General features: G+C 47.1%; 2 protein-coding genes across 2 annotated transcripts in view; one reads left to right on the top strand and one right to left on the bottom strand.

Annotated features, from left to right (window-relative positions):
- Positions 1–1,440, bottom strand: part of C2CD3 (C2 domain containing 3 centriole elongation regulator) — a 40,105-nt gene extending 38,665 nt beyond the window's left edge. Inside the window, exons 1-3 of the mRNA XM_067289533.1 lie at positions 1,380–1,440; positions 989–1,240; positions 169–326 (exon numbers count right to left, since the gene is read on the bottom strand). Of these exons, the coding sequence (XP_067145634.1) occupies positions 169–326; positions 989–1,240; positions 1,380–1,440 (471 nt within the window). The remainder of the gene's footprint in view (positions 1–168; positions 327–988; positions 1,241–1,379) is intronic.
- Positions 1,441–1,712: 272 nt separating this feature from the next.
- The window catches only part of PPME1 (protein phosphatase methylesterase 1), a 30,385-nt gene continuing 12,714 nt past the window's right edge, over positions 1,713–19,383 (top strand). Inside the window, exons 1-3 of the mRNA XM_067307694.1 lie at positions 1,713–1,916; positions 15,750–15,844; positions 18,805–18,896. Of these exons, the coding sequence (XP_067163795.1) occupies positions 1,819–1,916; positions 15,750–15,844; positions 18,805–18,896 (285 nt within the window). The 5' untranslated portion in view covers positions 1,713–1,818. The remainder of the gene's footprint in view (positions 1,917–15,749; positions 15,845–18,804; positions 18,897–19,383) is intronic.

Genomic DNA, 19,383 nt, shown 5'->3' with positions numbered 1-19,383 from the left:
ACGCTGCCAGTAATTATTTATTTCCTATCTTTAGTCCATAAATATCTTTTGGGCATAAACCAGGTCTGCAGTGCACACAACACAGCTTGATCCCGATACCTGACTATACTCCGAAGTGTTGCAGTAATACACAGGATAATTAAGAGCAAGCAAAGATTCAAGGACTACCTGCAGCTCTCCTAATTTATCAGATGTTGGTGAAACTATGGTGAAAAATCCGCTGATTGGATGGCTGGGAGAGAGCTGGGACAGCCCCGTAATCTGCACAGTGCCAATGGGGAGACGGTCAAGTCTGGTCATCACTTCTAGGACAAGCACACCCATATCTGCAAAAATTACGAACAGTTAAATTTCATTAACTAACTTCTGACACAACATACTTGGAAGGCTTGTTATGAATAAAAGCTTAATTAAAACTGTTCAGTTAAAAAGATGCTAAAAAGTTAACATAATGCTGTATTATGAAATTATGACATGAGGCAGCAGATAAAGAAGGGTCATACCGATAACAAATTATGATAAATAAGTAGAAGATATCCAGTCTGTCACATATGGACTACTTATGACTGGTGACAGCAAACACAGGCTTTATGGACATAGGTTAGACACCAGGCTACCAGTTAAAGCAGCACAGACCTTTCAGGAAAATAAGTACCTTAATAACACCGTAAGATCATCGGAGTATGTTTTTACTCTTCACAGCCTCAGAACACTGAAACACAACGTGTTTCATACATATCGATGATGCGAAAAGTCATCAGCTTGGAGCCTGATCTGGAAACTACAGGAGGCCTCAGGATTTCGCAGCCCTGGGCCCCGAACCCGACTAACATCCCGCAGCGATCGCGGGCAGAGCCCAAAGCCCTTCGGCACGGGGACGCGACCTAAACCAAGCTATTCTACGCCAGGAGAAATTGCGGTTTTTTAGCAAGGGGCTTCTCGGCTCCTGCCTGACTGAGCTAAGCGGCTTGTCGCAGGCGCGGGGTACCTGCGAGGTAGGCAGCGAGCTGCCGCGGCCCGCAGCGGACGGCGTAGCGGGCCGAGGCCTCCGCCGCCCCCTTCTGCGGCTGGAAGACGGTCCCGTCCGAGGTCTCGCCCCACCACCGGAGGCGGACGAGGACGGCGGCGGGCGGCTGGCGGAGGGCCCACAGCACTCGGCCCACGGTGCAGCGGAGGAAGCAGCGCCGCGGGCCCCGCACCAGCGGCGGCAGGCTGGTGGGCGCGGGCGCGTCGCCGGTACCTGCGGGAGGGGGAAGGAGCGAGGATCACACGGCGCCCGCAGGCCGCGCCGAGGCGCCCTCCCAACCGTCGCCGCCGGGGCCCGCCACCACCGCCACCACCGTGGCCCTGCCCGCCCGGGGGAGCCCGCCGGACCCCACCTCGCCGCCGCCGCGAGCCGCCCGCCTTCGCGGCGAGCCCCTGCGGCCTCCTCTGCCTCATCGCGCCCCGCCGCTGCCCGGCAACCGCCGCCTCGGCGGGACCGCGCCGCCCCGGCGCGCCGCTTCCGGCGCGGCTCCGAGGCGGGACTACACCTCCCGTCATGCACCGCGGCCCTCCCCCCCCCGCACCATGCCCCTTGGAGGCGCGGACTGCATTTCCCAGAAGGCCGCGGGAGGGCGCTTCCGGTGTTGGCCCCGGCGGACTCCATTTCCCATGGTGCCGCGCGGCGGCGCGGGGGGGAGGGGCTCTTCCGGCGGGGCGGAGAGGAGCAGAGCGGAGCGGAGCGGAGCGGAGCGGAGCGGGGGTTGGCGGCGGCCGAGGCGCTCGGCGGGGCCGGTTCGGGGGCTGCTGCTGTGTCCTTGCGCGCCGTCCGCGGCCATGTCGGCCCTGGAGAAGCAGCTCCACCTGGGGCGTCTCCCGCCGCGGCCCCCTTTGCCCGGCGGCGGCGGCCAGTCTGGCTCCAAGATGCGCATGGGGTAGGTGGGGGAGGGGCGGGGGCCGCTGAGGGGACGGGGAGCTCGGGGGGGGGAGGGGAAGGGGGGGGCTAGCGGGGGGGGGCTCGTCGGTGAGGGATTTGGGGGGAGAGGGTGCCCGTTGGGGGGAGGTTTTGAGGGGGGAGCTGCCCGTTGGGGGGGGGCTTTTGGGGGGGAGCTGCCCGTTGGGGGGGGCTTTGAGGGGGGAGTTGCCCGTTGGGGGGGGGGGTTTTGGGGGGGAGTTGCCCGTTGGGGGGGGGGCTTTGAGGGGGGAGTTGCCCGTTGGGAGAGGGCTTTGAGGGGGGAGTTGCCCGTTGGGGGGGCGGCTTTGAGGAGGGAGTTGCCCGTTGGGGGGGTGACTTTTGAGGGTGGTTTCCCAATGGGGGGGCTTTTGAGGGGAAGGGGAAGCTCCTTGCTGGGCTTTTGGGAGGAAGGGGTGGTCTTTGCTGTGAGGTGGCAGTAGAGGGGGTGGGATGCTCGCGTTGAGGCAGGTCGGGGTTTGGGGTGCTCTGCGTGAAGCGGGTTGGGTTTGGGGGCTCTCTGCAGTGAGGGAGGTTGGGGCTGCGCTTTGAGGGGGGTTGGAGGTGCTCCTTGATGGGGGGGTTTGGGGTAGCGGGGCTGGGGCTGCCCCTTGCTTGGGGGAGAGAGGAAACTTGTTGTTGCAGGAGGAACGCTTATTCCTTGGGGGGATTGGCAGGAGAAGGGAAGGAAAGTGGGTGCTAGTTGCTGGGGGGGCTGGGGGGAAGGGGACCCCTGTGTGGGGCTGGCAGCCCACTGGAGATGGCCAGCAGGGAGGCAGGTCTCCCTGGCGGGTGGGCGATGTGCTGGGAGAGGCCAGCAAGCCCCTGGGCTGGCCGCCTCCGTGCCAAGGAGACGGGCGACGGTCTTGCTGCAAGAAGAGCATCCTCAGGGCTGGGAGAAGGTGGCTGGTGCTGGGATAGGCTCGGACTCCTGATGGGGAACGTGCGGTACAGAGTTGGAGCGGGACTTGGGGCCCTCTGGGCCTCCCCTTTGCGCTGACTCTGCCTTGCCCCTACTGCTGTGTCCCCAAGACTCATCGCACGTGTGGTAACATGAAGCTTTCTCAATATCTTCTTCTTGAGTACAGAGCTCAATAAAGATACATGTCTTGGGTCATCCCGTTGCCCCTTTAACACCCCTTTTCTGTGAGTCCTTTTGCCATCTGTCTTTGAAGGGAGGGTCCGTCTGTGATGATCTGCCTGGCTGGCACCTCAAAGTCTGTGAAAGCAGGACTGAGGGAGAGAGGTATCTTTAAATGTCGTTTCCGAGCAGCAGAAGCTTACATGAAGCTGTACCAAGCGTGTGCCTACCTCAGGTGATGGTATTTCACCTGGGATGATCCAGTACAGGGCAGCACAGAATAAACGGATGTCAAATCTTTTAAGCGGGCAGGAGACCATCTTTTGGAAGATGTGAGGGAAGAAGATTGGCCAGTGTTTATCGCAGATACGTTCAGCTGCGTGGATGGGAAGTAAAGAGGGGCTGACTCTGAAGAAGAACCTTGGCAAAAGCTTTCTTCTTTAGCGGAGAAAATGGGTTGCAAACAGGACAACTTTCAAGAGCAGGGGTGATTTCATCTCCAAGGGGGGTGGTGGAGAAACTTATATCCCAAACAGGTACCTTGTAGTGGTTGAAGAATTGCAAGAGGATCCTGCAGGAGAGCTACGGCTGGGTTGTACAGAGAGCAGTTACGGTGGGCAGAGCGAAGAAAAGGAGACTGGCAGGAATCATGGGGACTTGGGCTCGGCAGGAGGGATGCAGCCTTAGGATGCTGCGCAGACCAGTCTGGCAGACTTGTGTGGAAGTGGGAAGAGTGTGGATTTGGGGAGAGTGACAGCAGCAAAGGACATCTTACTAAATTGGGAGAAAATGCATTTTCAGGGATGCATGACTTTCCATACCGAGATGATTCTTACAACGTGAAATCCGAGATCTGAATCATGGCGAAAGACCAGGCGCTGATTCTTCAGGGCAGTGCCGTCCTCTGTGTTTGAGAGCTGGCGTCTGCGAGGTCCGGGTGTGCTCTGCACTCTTCCTGATGATATGAAGTGCTCTATTTAGAAGATAAAAATATCCTACAATTCCTACAGGAAATCTCCTTTGCCCTGATGCATGAAATCAGATAACTAAAAGAAATAATGAAAAAGACAGCTACTCCACTGTGACTGAAATAAAATGTTTGGGTATTTGTGGATGGGAGAGGGCATCCTAGTGACAGCTGCTTCTCCTCTCCTTTAAAGCATAGTTTTAAAATTTCTTTTGCATTAGATGCTTAATACTATGTTTGGATGGATGCAATATGATTGATGTAGTTAGTGTATGGACTAATACTAACAAATCTTCATCAAAGACTTTTTGTGGTGATTCACTTTAAGACTAAGCTTCATTTAAGTGTTTAATGGCATGGCTTTAAGCCTAAGCAAAAACGTCATGTTTAAGGATTAATTTGTGCTGTTAGTACAAGCGTAGAAATTAAAAGGAGCAGTTTTGAATGACTTTCAGAGGGGATTGCTCTCTCTCAGGGTTGCTATCAGCTCTGCAGGAGAGGCGCTGGATCTCTCGGTTATCTGAAACTGAGAGTTGGGACTCCTGGGTTCGGTTTCCCAAAGTTGTGCTGAACCTTGGGGTTGTGAGCAAGTCACTAAACCACGCGCTTTCCTGTTGGTGTTGCGAAGAGGCTTGTATTTCACAGGAGCGTTGTGAAGGTTACGCGGTACATGCCAAACTAGGTTTAATATTATAAACGGACCCGGCATAATCAAACCATATTTAAAACAGAAATAACAGAGCAAGCCCTTATGTTGTGCAAAGCCTGGCAAACACAGAATTTTTCTGTTAAAGTTTTCATTTCTCCCTCTTGTTTGATCCGGTTTGACTCAGAGCCTCATCCTGCACGGCTGTTTTGTGTGAGACTCAATGTACTTTACACTGGTTTCATAGACTGCAAGCTGTCAGGCACCCTGTGTAATTCCTTCCACAAAAGCAGTGCCTACACCTGTGGCACTATAGATAAACATGTCACATTGCTCATTCAGTTAGGGATGCTGTCATAATTTAATAATAAATTTAAAAACCTACAACACTGGCGTTAAGGTGGCCTTAAACGGGAGGAAAATCAATTTGCAATTTGCCTTACTGCTGCTGTCAGCTCCTGTTGGCTATTTCCTGAAGGCAGGTGTCTCCGCAGCGATGATGATTAAAGTATCAGAAATGAATTTCGTGCGGCACGGGGGGATCCGCTGCAAAATCTCGGAATCAGCAGGCTAAAGGAGCCGGTGTCGTTCTAATGGTGGTGTTCTTGTGCTTCCCATTAGCTGGGTTCCTGCAAAACGTTGCTACGCTGTGGGTATGTTCTCCGCGTCAGCGTTGTAGTTTCTGAAAATCCATTCTCGTGACGATTTTTATTAGTAAAACAGACAGAAATAAAGGCTATTGAGCGCTAACTTAATGAGGTGCTGGCAAAGCCCCCTTGATGCCGCTTTCTTCGCTTATTCATCACAGGTAAACACTCAATTTACAACTGAGCCCTTTTAGAGATTTTTTTAAATGGATTTTACGATGTATGTCTGTGGGGTGTTTCTTCAGGTTGGTAATATTTATGTTTGTGTAGGGTTTCTTGATAGCAATCCCATATAGTTATTTATGTAATGCTTCCTGTATTTCCTGTCTTCGGAGGAGTTTTGAATGTCTTCTGCGAGGAAGGGAAATGACTGTGAAGAGAAGTTTGTTTTCTGTTGTTCTGTGATGCTATAAACCATCCCCCCCCTTTCAAACACCTTTTAATTGATACGAAATCTGATGTCGTGGTTAAGGACCACGAATTCCAGCATCCTTCCCCTTAGGAGTTCGTGATCATGCTGTAGTTGCACAGTGCTGTTGTATTTTTTTTAATTTGCTGCGATAACATCAAGTTAACTCCCTTTACGGGAGATGCTCCTGTTGTGCTAGGCGCTGCACGTCTCACACAAGCGGCCTCTTCCTGAGAGACTGGCGACTCGAGCGTAATGGAGGAGTCCACCAAAACTTGCGTACGGACACAGCGAAGTAAGAGTAACGGTGACGTGAAACTGTTGTACCCCGTACAAGTTGTTCTTCTTGGCTGTTGTAGCGGAGGAGAGTTGGAAAGCTGATTTTGCAGGGTAGCCAAGTGGCTTGTTACGTACGTATTGAATATCCTTCCGCGTGGGTAGGATTGCACATCCGAGAGCTCCGGCACTTGTCCGAAAGTCGCATGGGTAATGAATTCTGGTGCTAGTGGTGTAGCAGAGGCTTTGGCTCAGTGTTTTGGTCAGCGCTTTCAAATGTCAGGGCTGCGTGGGGGGGTCTAAGTCGTCAACCTACGGTTTTGCGATGGTTTCATTTATTTCCGTCTCTCGTTGCCGATGAAGCTCATAGAAGATGAGGCTGGCTGGATGTGGGTCTTCCAGCCCCTTGCTTATGAACTTTGTTAGTCTGTAGACTAAACACCCTGTCCTTTAGCCTTTTTTTCCCCTCCAAGGTCTCTATCTTTCCTTAAGATCAAGTGGTCAGCTTTGCTTTTGGACAGCGATGCCCAAACCTGGACATCAAACTTCAGCAGAAGCTTTCACGCGCCACGTGAACTGCCAAGTTTATTTCTGTGCCTTTACAGATGATAACTTCGTTCATATGTCCCAGTGGGCTTACACCTGCCTTGGTAAGATGCGGTTCAGTCCACCTAAGTGCAAGATTTTCTAGGCAGGCCAACAGCAGAGAATATGATTATACAGAAGAAGAAAAAAATGCCACATACAAATAGCACTGGCAAATGTACCTGGCTATACTGAAAGAGGCTTTTAAAATAAGCCCTGCTTTTATTGGGAACAAAAGCAATTAAATCAGAGATTTAACGAAACATTTATTTACTGTTTTAAGCATCTTTTATTTCCAAAACGATTTTATTTCTAAGGAATTTCTTGACTTGGGAGCAGGTCCATTAAAATGTGTTTAGACTTAACATCCAGCAGTGCTGGTAAGTTGATTTTTTTTTCACAGCTAACCCCTTCGCTTGGTACCCAGCAGTTCCCGGTCTGGAGCGCGTTGTTGTTCTGTTCTGTTGTTGTTTTTTGTTAAGCGACCAGACGAGCCGTGTCAGACGCAACGCTGCGGTGTGTGGTCGAAAGCAGGTCGGAAGAAGCCGAGGGTGGAGCGAGGGCCGTTGCTCTAGGCAAGCAGAAACGTAATTTAGTGCAGCGCTGAGATTTCTCAAGCTCCGGTCGCCCTTGACTGGAAAGGCAACTCGAGAGCGGCAGGACGCTTTCGTCAGTGCGTCACTTCCAAACGCACTTGGAGATCATCCATTTTGCGAGGAGGCTTTCTGCCGTTTGTGTTGAGGGGTTTTTAAGCAAAATCAGGTTTTATAGCTTTTTCTAGTATGTTGTTCAGAGGTTGATATGTATTTCGGTAGTTCCTAATAAAATGCCACCTACCACTGCATTCAAATAGGCGAGAATAGGCTTTTTTTTTTTCTTTTTCCACTTCCAGTTTTGCTGTTTTCCAACGAATAGTTAAAATGGCTGCTGCAACATAGTTTTCACAGGCTTTTGCAGTGCTACGAGCCGTACGCTTGAATTTCTTCCTATTTCACAGCACATTGCACGGATTTCAGCTACCTGGCTTCCCCTGAATGACGACCCCCCTCCCACGTGCAAACGCGCACGTGCGCGTGCACTGTTCCAGAAATGCCCTCTTCTGCCAGCTTAGCGCTCTCCTGCCTTTATTTGTGTTTAAGTGCTCTCCGAATTGTTCAGCTGAATCGAACAACGTTATCGCAAGACATTTTTTTTGGAAGGAAGATGGTGCCACTCTTTGGCTCATGCTGTACGTGAAAATCGCACAAGTGAGAGGAGCTTAAAGTTCATTTTTAAGTGTCTATTTTTTATTTTAAGGAGCAAATCTGTCTACAACCGCATTTGAAAGGGACCACGTATATTAAGGCCTTAATCTGAATCACTCCGTTGAAAGGGAAATAAAGTCGAACTTTATGGTCAGAATGCTTTGAGAAAACCAAATAATGGAGTTTATAAAATCACTAGTTAAGCAGAAGGACCAAGAGCTATGGAACCGGCTCCTGACAGCTGTAACAGCTCCTGCGGGTGCAGACCTTTTTATATTTTAAGTTTTTCACCGGTTTGCTTATAGAGCTAGCTTATTCAAGAGTTGAGAATCCAAATGGGAGTTGAAAATGCGGAAGAGTTTCCATTTCTGTTCCCATCTGCGAATAAAAATTGTGCACGATGTCCTAAGATCTTTTCATTATCTGAAAGGGCATGATTGGATCTCATCTGTTTAATTCAATGATGACAACTAATGTCTCCCTTTTAAAACAGCTTTTCCTGAAACTTTTTTTATAAAGAAACAATTGATGTATTCAGTATATTTAAGGCAGACTTTAAAATATCATTTTTGTCAATTTTTAGGCTTTTAAAATACAACTTGCCAGGCATAGCAGTTCTTGCATACTAGATTATATTTGATATGCCTTGTTGGTCAGGTTCAAATACGGCACAAGAATTAACTCTCTTGAATCACGTATGTTAAGTTCGATCATTGCTTAAATAGTTGTAAACATGTTCTCTAGGTCAGCAGAAAAAAAAATGCATCCGAACATGGTTCTCCGTGTTGGGTACAACTTTCCTGTAAGAAAATAACTGAAAGCAAGCCCCTCTGGAGATTGGTGAGCAAAATGGGTTTTATTTAAGTCAATCCACGTGGGCTCCTGTCGCTCGGGGCTCGCTTGCAGTACGTGCACGTTTTCCTTACGCGCTGAAGAGGACGAGCTGCACAATAGGATAAAATTAGCTGTAGACAGTGCCCAGAATTTGTTTTGTGATTCTAGTTTAATACAGTTAGTCGCCTGGAATGGAGTTGCAAGATCATTCTAAAAAAAAGTTCTTATGTTGGATCCGTTTCTGTTTTGGTCTGCCGGCTACTTTAAAAAGCGGTAATTAGTTCTGTCAGTTTAAATATTTGGTCAGCAAAATGTTGCTTCGGCATAGGAAGGTGCAAAATCACAGCTGCTGTTTACTGGGCTCGCTTCTAATTTTGAATGTGTGTTGATGTATCGCTGAAAAAAAAGAAGCTCTAGAAGAATAATAAATTGAAGATACTCGTGTTTTTTTTCCTTCAGAACCAAATCGTGCTCTAGTGCATTTTCTTCAGTGCTGTGCTGCGATTGCTCTGTGTGGTTCAGACACCAATGTTTCTTTAAAAATCAGCCATTGCTCAGCCTTGTGCTGAGACACCGGACATTTTGTGGAGAACTGCATGTTTATTCTTACCCTTTTAGGGGCTCACTATGAAATCGGAGGTCTCCTAGGCTCTCCCAAGCATCGTTTGGAAGCAAGTATTTTGCTTTAAATTGCAATCCGCAAATGTTTGCATCAGAGGTGACAACAGGTTTCAACTCCCAGGTCCTCTTCGCTTTCTGCTCTAATTCCCCTGCAAACATTAGGAGTTCTAGTATTTGTTGTTCACCGATATTTCCTATATCTGACACAGAACTGCTAACGTTTTCGCTGGCGTCGTTAGCTCTTATTAAGCTGGATTTTTGAGGTATTTGCTAATACTTCTAAATCAAACAGTGTGACAAGAAGTAGAGAGTGCCAAGTTCCCAGGGAAGGGCTCGGCTCTGATCTCATGGGTTCCTACTGCATCGCTCTTCCTTGCTCTTCCTCAAGGATCTGTCTTTTTAGCAGCTTCTGACCACCTGCTCTTTGAGAGTTGTAGCAGTTGGACCTTTGCTGCCAGGAACAGCGGTGGAAGGAGGTATAAAATACTCGTCAGTCTTTTGCTTGTGCCCTTGTTCTTCTAGTTTTATTTCCCGTTCAGTTTTTCTCCTAGCGAGGTGGAGAATTGACCAGTCTGCTTTCACTCTTGCTTAGGAATTACGGACAGCTCTTGTAAAACAGAGCAAAATTTAAACCGTTTCAGTCCACGGCGGCTTGAGGAGCTTCAGACCGTGCCTACCTGATTGGGCCCATCCTGCATGGATTTGCGCAGCTGCCGAAAGGAGCAAACCTCCCTCCTGCCATCCCGCCACTCGTTTTCATCTTCTCCGTTGTACCGTGTTTGGGTGGCCTCGCAGGTGGCCAGCTGGAGAACAGATTCAGTTGAAAACTATTTTTGTTGTCAGCTGGACCTGTTGACCTGGAGCAGTTAAATCTGGAGGAATGGGGAAGGAAGGGGATGTCTTCTTCACTAGCAGCGCAGGTTTATTCTGCGTTACAGTGATTTCAGTCTTGGAAAGGAGAAGCCTCCAGTTACCAGGAGAAAGGGCTGCACTGGGTCAGCCTAAAAAGCTTGAGACTGATTTCAAGGTCTCCAGGTTATCTGATCTCATGAGGACATCTGCCTGAGAGACACAGGGGGAAAAATGGGCTAAAAAAAGCTTCAATCTGAGCAACTGAGGTAAAGTAACTCACTTCGCCCTGCCCAACCTCTCGCCCCAAGTCACTCCTGGCGTTGTTTTTAAGCAGATCAGGCTCCTTAAAGTCTTTCGCTGCATGACGTGTTTTCCAGCCTTAGTTATGTGATTCTTCGACCCCGCTTCAGTTTTCTCCTTGAATTATTGACTCCAGCCATAGGTACAGTATTCCAGACACGGTGGCACCAGTGCCTTACGCGGAAATAGCATAGTCTGTGCTGCGATTTGAGATCGTCCTTTAGATGTCTGAGAGTCATGCGCCGCGCTCGCGCTTCGGACGGTGTAGTCAGCCGATTGACTGCCTGTTTCCGGAGACTCCGCTTCACAGGTCAGTGTGCCCTGGTCAGTTAATGCGGCTTCTGTCTCTGTTCCTAGCGATGTGACTTTATTTTTGTTAATTCTGTGATCGGTTCCTCGTCGGTCAGAAAAGGAGCAATGCAGAGTTCCTCCCTACTGGTTGTATTTCATTTCTGTATGAAGAAATTGTCGTGTGCTATATTTTAAAAACCTGGGAACGTTTTGCTATTAGCCAAACGAGACTCCTATCATATATCTTTCAGATTGAAACTCTCCTGCAAGAGAGAGTTCCCTACGCTTAATAGGGTATGCCACCGAGTCGCAGGAACGTAGGGCTGGGAAAGAAAGTCCTCTCGCCCAAGCAGGATTAATGAACGCTTCCTGTGTAACTTGGCTATTGGTAGCTGATTTAGTTAGTGCTCTGCTAAATGTTCCTTCTGCTAGTCCTGAATGCTTAAAAATCTGCTGCTTATTAGTAGCAGCTCTGAAATAGGTATCGCCACTTGTGACGGGGAAGTCGTCTGAGCCAAAGATCTTCGGTAACAACTGAAGCAGCTCCAATTCCTCGTTGTTGTAGCTTGGGCTTGTAGCGTTGGTGTGTGACTGTGAAGAATTCGCTTCTGGTCTTCTGTTATGCTCAATTTTGATTCTAAATATCCGGGACTTGCGCTGTTGAAGGTTCATTTGATTTCCTCATCCTTCCTACGTAACACTGCTTTAATGTCCTTGTGTTAGTCAACAAGTTAACGTGGCCCTTAGAATATTGGATCTCTTGTCCCTTGTGTTAGAGGCTGTCCATACCTTTCCAAAGTCCTTTCCGAAAAAGTGGATTAATTGGTCACGCAACCAAAACTCTTCACCTTACGTAACACCAGTCACCAGCTTACATCAAGGTTGGCCCATGTTCTGCTCCTCTCCTAAGTGTAGGAAATACCACTTACCTCTTTTTCCTTTGAGAGCCTTTCTAATTTAAGTCTGAGGTGTCATGGGGTAAGAAGGAGGATCATCCCATCGTTAGTAACTAGTTATCTGCTAGGAAACAAGGAGTTAGGAACAAACTTTCTGTTCTCACGATGAAAGGGAGGTTACCGGTAAGTTCCCGCTGTTTACCAGATTTATGGATTATCTGGGAAAGGATACAACTAGGGGGATGACGATATTTGCTGATCAAGCGGATTTATACAGGACGCTCGAACCAAAAACCAGCTGTAACATGCTGAAAAAAAGGTTTTATAGCACTGAAATGCAGCATTTTAAAAGGCCGATGGGATTCGGTGTCATTAACTGCACATCCTAACTATAGCTGCGCAAGGGCGGTGTGATAGAGATTGGTAGAGTCGTTAATATTGTAAAGAATAGGCAACTATTGTGTGGTGGGCTTAAAAGCAAACAGAAGTACTCCTTTTTGCTCCAAGCGTAATTAAATTGTGGCACTCGTCGTCACAGATGTTGTGAAAGTAGCTCTGGCTGGAGCTGACTCATATTTTATGTGAATAGCTAATGGAAATTACCCTCCATTAGTGTAACGCGGTGCTGAGGATGCAGCCCCGGGAGATCCCCATCCTGATTACAGCGAGAAGTTGGAGGCCTGTCGTACGCTGTTGCCTACTCGCAGCCTTTCTCACTCGCTGTGCTGGTATCTCTTGGTGATGGGTTACAGAACTGCACGGACCTTTGCTATCTCTTGTTATGTCGGTTCTTGGGCTCCTAGAAGATAACGCAATCGTAAGTGAGGCAGCTTGAAGCTTTATCGATAATATGAGTTCGCTGTAATTCCTAGCAAGTTCTTGCTTATCAAAATCAGCATTAGTTGCTTTTTTGGATCTTAATCTGCAGTGGGAGTGCCTTCTTCTTCCCCCCTAGCAGGATGTTACTTAGACATCTTGGCAAATGTTGTCTCTCTCTTCCTTGAATACTTGGACACCTATGCAGGTGTGCTTGGTTCTTGCCAATATTACGATGACTTGTCATCTCTGCGTGTATCATATTGCTCTGTTCTTCTTGATCTACAGCATCCTTTGAGAGATGAAGATATGAATGTGATTTTTTTTTTTTTTATCTACTCAGAAAATGAGATTAAGCTGAGACGCTGGAAAGGATTAATATTTTCTGGATTTACGTAGGTGTGTGACGTCTCGTTTAATTGAAGCTTGACAAGAACAATACTGAAGTCTGGAAACCCACAGAAGTGAATTTGAAACATTCAGGGGGTGGATGGTTTATGTTTCATATTCTAGGAATATCAGGGGGAATGGTTTTATTTCTACAAAATCAAAGAGCTGCTTTCTCTGTTCTTTTCTGTTTCTTTAAGGAAGCAGAGAATTCTGGAGAAACTTCTTCAACAGAGAAGATTTTCTTCTGAGAAGGTCTTTCACCCCCCACACCCATGCCTGCTCTTAATATTCTGTGCTGATTGCCTCCCCCAGAAGAATTCAAGTGCAAAAAGCCTGTTAAAATGGTGCACTGTTACTCATCCTGTATGCTGGGCTTGAATCTAGCCTGATTATGTCACTGCCAAAATTAAGCACTACCCTTTTAGCCTTACTGAGTGAATATAAGCCTGAGAAACAGATTTTGCATCAACTGAGTCATCAGGAAAACTCTGATTGCGGAGCCTTTCATTAGGAATGGGGATACGAGGAGAGGGCACAGCTGCACCTTTTGATTGAAGTTTAAAAAAAAAAGAAAAAGAAAATTTGGTTTATCAACCGGGCACCTTCGAGAGTCCCAGATTATGTAATGTCCGGTCTTCTACATTCACCCATTACTTTATGGGGAATCGTGTTCCCTAAGGTGCTGGATACAACCGGATATTAGCACCAGAGGAATGGCTAATTTAAGGCATCATTTATTGCAGTGTCTTGTGATGCACCTGTCAAGAGATTGCAGCAGAAATTGGCCTTATTATAAAGAGGAGATGAGTCTCTCTGCGTATGAGGAATAAAGCCTGTGATTCATGTTTTGGAAATGTGCTGCTGGGAAAACCAGGCCTGGTTTTACTGCCTCCGTTCAGGTCTTATTCCCTGGGTCTGCAGAGCACTGGCAGGAAGGTGCCAGCTTGCACAAAAGGATGCTGTAGCTGTTGACCGTGGAAAGTGGGACCTTGCTTCCCTAGGTAGGAGAAGATAAAGATTTAGGGAGCTGTAGTGACCTGTTGGGTGGCCTGAGCCAAGCGCTCTGGGAGGACGGCTTGTATATATGTCTTATAAAGGACTACGCCTGACGGCTCTGCAGACCAGTGGCTTGCAGGCTGGATGAAAGACTTCCACAAGTCCATCACTGTCTCCAGGTGCCCTACAGGCTCGTCCAAGCGTGGAGGAAACCACCGCAGGTAGAAGTAGTTATTAGATGCGAAGCAGATTGGCATTCCGCCTTGCTTATAGACGGGGAGTTGTCCTTCCGCAGGTAGCCCTGATGTCTGGATTGTTCATCGTAATGCGAGTTGTTCTCCAACGCTGTAGTTTTGGCCCTGCTCCAAAGCACCTTCTCTTCCCCCAGCGTCCACCATTACGGTTTTCCTGCATAGCGCCCTTTCATCAGTGTTTGGCAAATGATGTGACAGATAAAGAAATCTTGCTTCTGGGCCTTAGTTCCCTAGTTTGTGCTAGATATTTTGGCATCCAGGAGTCTCCAGTGACTGGAATGTTGTTGGCCAAACTTTACCTGCCTGTTCTTTTTGATGAAGGTAAAGCAGTGTTTCTATGTGGATGGATTATGGCTTTTAAAGGAATTACAGAAACTAACCTGGAAATTATTGGAAAAATAACTTGGGCTCTTTCCTAACTTTCGAGTGCCCATCATGTCTCCTTGAGCCGTCAAATAATGTGGCAATGGCTTGATGTCATTGTAGTTTTGCCTGCGTAGGTCTAAGCACACGGAAGGAGGGCAGCTTGGGGAGCATTTATTGATCTTTGTGGTGGTGATGGTCTCATGGTCCTTATACTTAGCTGAGGCAGTACAGATGTGGAAGCCTCGACTGAATTTACTTGATCTTGTACTTCTCCACTGTCCTGACATTGCCCCGTATACAGAGTTTTAATATTAGAACTTGTTTACAAACACGTTCAAGTTTTAATCATTGCAATAGATTCCAGGAAACCTGAGCTGTAATTAAAACTTGCTGCTGTTAACTTCAAATATGACGGATTTAATTTATTCTGCTTCCAACAATGTTTCTAAGCAGGCACCCTTCTGTAAACCTCAGTTTAATTTTCTCTCCATGGTTTCTCTATCAGCCCCTCAATGATTGGGGCAGTTTGGTTTTCTTTTTGGGTGATAATTCTTACAGAAATCAGATGCTGCTAAAAGAGGAGATTTCTAGGAAAGCTGTAATCTCACGAACAAGTGCTAATTTTTATTTTTTTTATCAGATGCGGAATTTCTTCTGTCCTGTGCTAGATTAGTAGTAACCTTCCGTAAACAGCTGACACTTTACTTTTCAAGCGTGTGGTGTCAAGGTGACTTCTGAGAGGGATATATTGCTTTTTTTTTTTTTTTCTTTTCAAATTGTGATTCATGGGCTGAGTCATAAATTTAGGATGACTTCCTGCATTCCAGACACGGAAATGCTCCCAGTCGTATCAGCGTCGGGCCTGCTTTAAGGGTAGCACAGGGCTATTAAATAAAAAGATTCCCCGACTCTGACTTCGGAAGCCGCTGACCCGTGGCTCATTGCAAGTTGGGAGGTTGTGCTGGGAAAGCATCGCTGCCTACTGGCCCCGTTCTTACTCTTTTTCCTTGGCGTGTGCTGTTGAGTGCTGTGACAGGCTGGGATACCAGGCCAGCTACGCCTTTGCTTTTGTCCGGTGTGCCGCTCTTACGCTAGGTCTCTGTAATCGATAGGAGCAACACCATTTAAAACAGAACGGGGAGGGTATTGCCTTACTGAATGTGAAATGGCTAATATTGCAGTCGAGAGGGAATTTCCCTTGCGTACCGTTTGCTTCCAGTCCTGAACTATTTTGTAACATTGCCGTATTGTGCTAAATGTCAGTAATGACCACTGTATGTTAATTTAAACGAAAGACTTCAAAATACCTCTTTCTTATTGATTTTCTTTTTTTTTTGTCTTGCAGCCCTGGAAGAAAGCGTGATTTTTCCCCGGTGCTTTGGAACCAATATTTTGAATCTATGGAAGATGTTGTGGTAGAAAATGAAACTGGCAAGGATATATCCTTTTTTTCCAGGTTGAAATTTTCTTGGGGTAGTATCATGCGTCTTTTGAGTTTATTGGGGTTTGCTTCACCTCTTTCGTGCATTTCTTCTCTTCCTACCTTCCCTTCCCCAATTTTTTTCTTTTGCATGGATTAGTTTCAGTGACCAAAGCTGCAGCTGCTCAGCTGACAGTTAAGATGTTATAGAAGGTAAAGAAACCTAGTAAGGTTGATTCCTGGTATTGCTTTCTTACTTTATTAAATGTTAATTCAAGCAAGTGTTTCCAACAGCTGAATAATACATTTTGCAGGGAGAAACTGCTTAGTTCATGTAGTTTTAAACCAAATCAAGATCAAAGCTGTTTATTGATTTTATTAATGACAATTAACCAGCAGTCCGTGAACTCTATGTTCAGGGTCAATATCTGCAATGCATCGGATCAACACTAAACACTTGAAGAGTTAATAAACGCCTGCAAATTTCTAAATGCTCCTCTATGACTAATTCCAAGAAGTTCTATTCCTGCGCGCACATCACACACTCAAACATGCCCATGGTCATGTGCACCCCAAAGCACAAGCGCAAGCCCACGCGCCCTCTTCTAGGAATGCGGGATCCCTCTACTTGCCTACACCCACTTGCCTACGAGGTGGGAGCTGTGGGTGCTCCGGGTTACACGTACCCGTGCTGCTCCCCGTCGTCGGCTAATGCACGTGCAGGTGAGAAAGCGCCCCGCGAGTGACGTATGCACGCTCGTGGTGTGAGTGTTGTCATCTACTCACTGGAGCGCGGACATGGAGGCTTCTCTGGTCCAGGTGGAGGTGGTGGTGCCAGCAGGGAGACTTCTAGCCGTGTCAAACCAGGTTTTGACTGCTGCTATTCCCACTCCGAGGTCTTCTCCCCACATTAAAAATTTTCATGCTGCTTTAATGCTCCTTTTGAAGCCGACTCCGCTTTGTAAGTCTTTCTCCAAGTCTTCCAGGTACTGTTTAATCCAGCTGATGGCTGCTGTCCTCTTTGATGTGCTGAGTTTGGGGCAAATGCCTTCATATGGCTTTGTGCGTTCCCTTCACGCATGCTGCGTACGCCTACTAGCTGCTGTTATCCAGGCCGTTTGCTGAGCGTGGGACTGAGACAAGACTTCCCATCAGCTCTGCCCAGAGCTCTGACAAAAACGGTTTGAGAAGTGCTTCCAGGTCTTCTGACCTGCCTTACTGTCTGCTCTGGACCTCCCTAGGAGCCAGGCAGTAAATCTGTCCCACCTTCAAACATATCGCCGAAGCCATTCGCTGTCTCGGCGCTCTTCTCCCTGGCAGCTCTCGTGAAGGGAGCTACTGTGCGGGATCAGGGACGAAGAACCAGGCTTCAGTTTCTGGCTCTGTCAGTCATCTCCTTCTGTGTGAGCTTTGCTAAACAGCTCTACACCTCAGTTTTTTTAATTCACTGACCTGTGTAAATATCTTCAGAACTCTTCCTGGAGCGCGTTGCAGGCATGCAAAGAAGCATTCATAAAAATTCTTGCCATATTTAATTGCAAAATGAATCAGTTTTTCCTACTGGTTTTTAAATTACACAACCTTGTAGTTTACATAGTTTACATAGTTTTTAAGCATGCATATCCTAGCTCGGCCATTAAAAAAAGCAAATTTCAAACTATGTCAACCCCAAATTTTGAGTTATTAATTATTTCTCTAATGCCAGTAGCACGTGATGCTTTAAAATGAGAACAATTCTCTCTCCTGGTTGTTTCGCTCAGCTTGTCGTTCTTCTCTGCTCTCAGCAACTGCGCTTGTCCAAGTGATCCTGTGAATTTTTCATGATTCGCGCCTTGTCTGCCTTTGTAACCTGTCACGCACACCTGTGAGGCTTCATAAATAATGACTTAAAAAGCATAACAGACCTTTTTGGATGGGCGATGTACATAAGCATCTTCAGCGAGTCTTGCTTCTTTGGGATTTATTGTGTTACAGCTGCACCTCATCACCTTTAACAGAAGTTTAGGCTCCTGCCGGATAGGTTTTAGGCAGATGTGTACTGTGGAAACAGCTGAATTAAGGAATGGAGTTATTGCCCGCTGTACTGTTGCAGCTCCATGAGATCTTCCTCGTGTGAACGAACTCCGGCTGATTGCGCTGCTGGAGCTGACACAGCTCACTGTAACCGAAATGCCTTCGAGAGCACCCGCGTGAACTGTTCACGACTAGCAGCTCCAAAGGGCCCTGCAGTATTGAGCGGAAGAATGAACAGCTTGGCCGGGAAGCTCCGCTAGCACAGGTAGATTTGTCCACGGTGGAAAAGAGAATCCCTTTTCTGAAGAGGTTATAATCTACTCCGAGAACACAAGGAGAACCGTGGAAGGGGGTGAAGTGACTTGTCTCATCTCTTCATCACAGCTGCGGGAAGCGAACACGGATATCGTGACTCCCAGTTCTGTGCCCTTCCCTAAGTGACGCTGGTTTTGGTGATGGTTTAACTCATTTTTCCACGTCTCTATACTGTAAGGTGACCTCATGTACCTTAGTCAAGCTTCTTTACTGGTGTATATTCCAGAGAGTAATTGTATTGCCCTAAGAATCGTGGTTACAGGTTTGTCTGACGTGTTTTCCTGGATATAATAGGAAAATACGTGTGAATGAAAATTGCGTGCTTCAAAGTATGTGCTGCTACTGCTTTGATTTTTCTCTTAGTTGTTTGATTCACTGTTGTGCACAGGGGAAAATGGGTGTGGGCAGAAGATGTACAGGTGACAAGGAGGAGGAGACCTGGGTGGTAGGAAGACAACTTGTGAAAATTAACCTGAGCAAAACTTAACCTGCTTTATACTTGCACATACTGGTTGATCAGAGGCCGAAATGAGGCCTTGTTTAGGCAAGGGTAGAAATGAAATACTATTGAGCATGTTGGAGACTCCAGAATGTATTAAACTCAATAACTTGTTTCAAGTAACTTCATGAAATGTCCTTAACTGTTCATACACTTTTCGAATTTACAAAAGCGGATCGGAGGGGCCTGTCTTGCTGCTGTTACATGGTGGAGGCCATTCTGCTCTTTCCTGGGCTGTGTTTACCGTAAGTAAGCTGCTGATTTATAGTATATATGTGTGCAGATACTGTCTTCCAAGCGTGGAAGATAAATAACCATTCAGCCCTGTTAAGCACGGAAAAGCCAGTTCAGAAAGCTCTGTGTCTTATAGTTTCCTGGTGTACACCTGACTCAAGTCTTCTACGTGTTTCACTGTCAGTGCATATATTAAATAGGCAAAACACCTCCAAAGGTTTATTGTCTAGGCTTTAGTTAGCAGCAGCGTCCAAAACTACATCTGCCACGTAACTTGGATGTTTTAATGAAGTACCAAGACGTTGCTCGTCACAGCATATCCGTATTTTTCTCAAGCCTGCTTTTCCATGACTACTGGTGAAGGTTCGACAGCTTTATCTCATCGCAACAGTATCATCTTTGCGTGGTTGAGGTCCTGTTTGACTAGTCTAGAAATCTCGTTTGCTGCTTAAGCAGCTCTCGGAAACATAAAGTGATGGGGTGTCAATAGGACCAAGT

This window comes from Apteryx mantelli, chromosome 1 (genome assembly GCF_036417845.1).
Source record: "Apteryx mantelli isolate bAptMan1 chromosome 1, bAptMan1.hap1, whole genome shotgun sequence".
NCBI lineage: Eukaryota > Metazoa > Chordata > Aves > Apterygiformes > Apterygidae > Apteryx > Apteryx mantelli.
The sequence above is the reverse complement of the archived record's forward strand: the minus strand, read 5'-3'. Positions and strand labels throughout refer to the sequence as shown.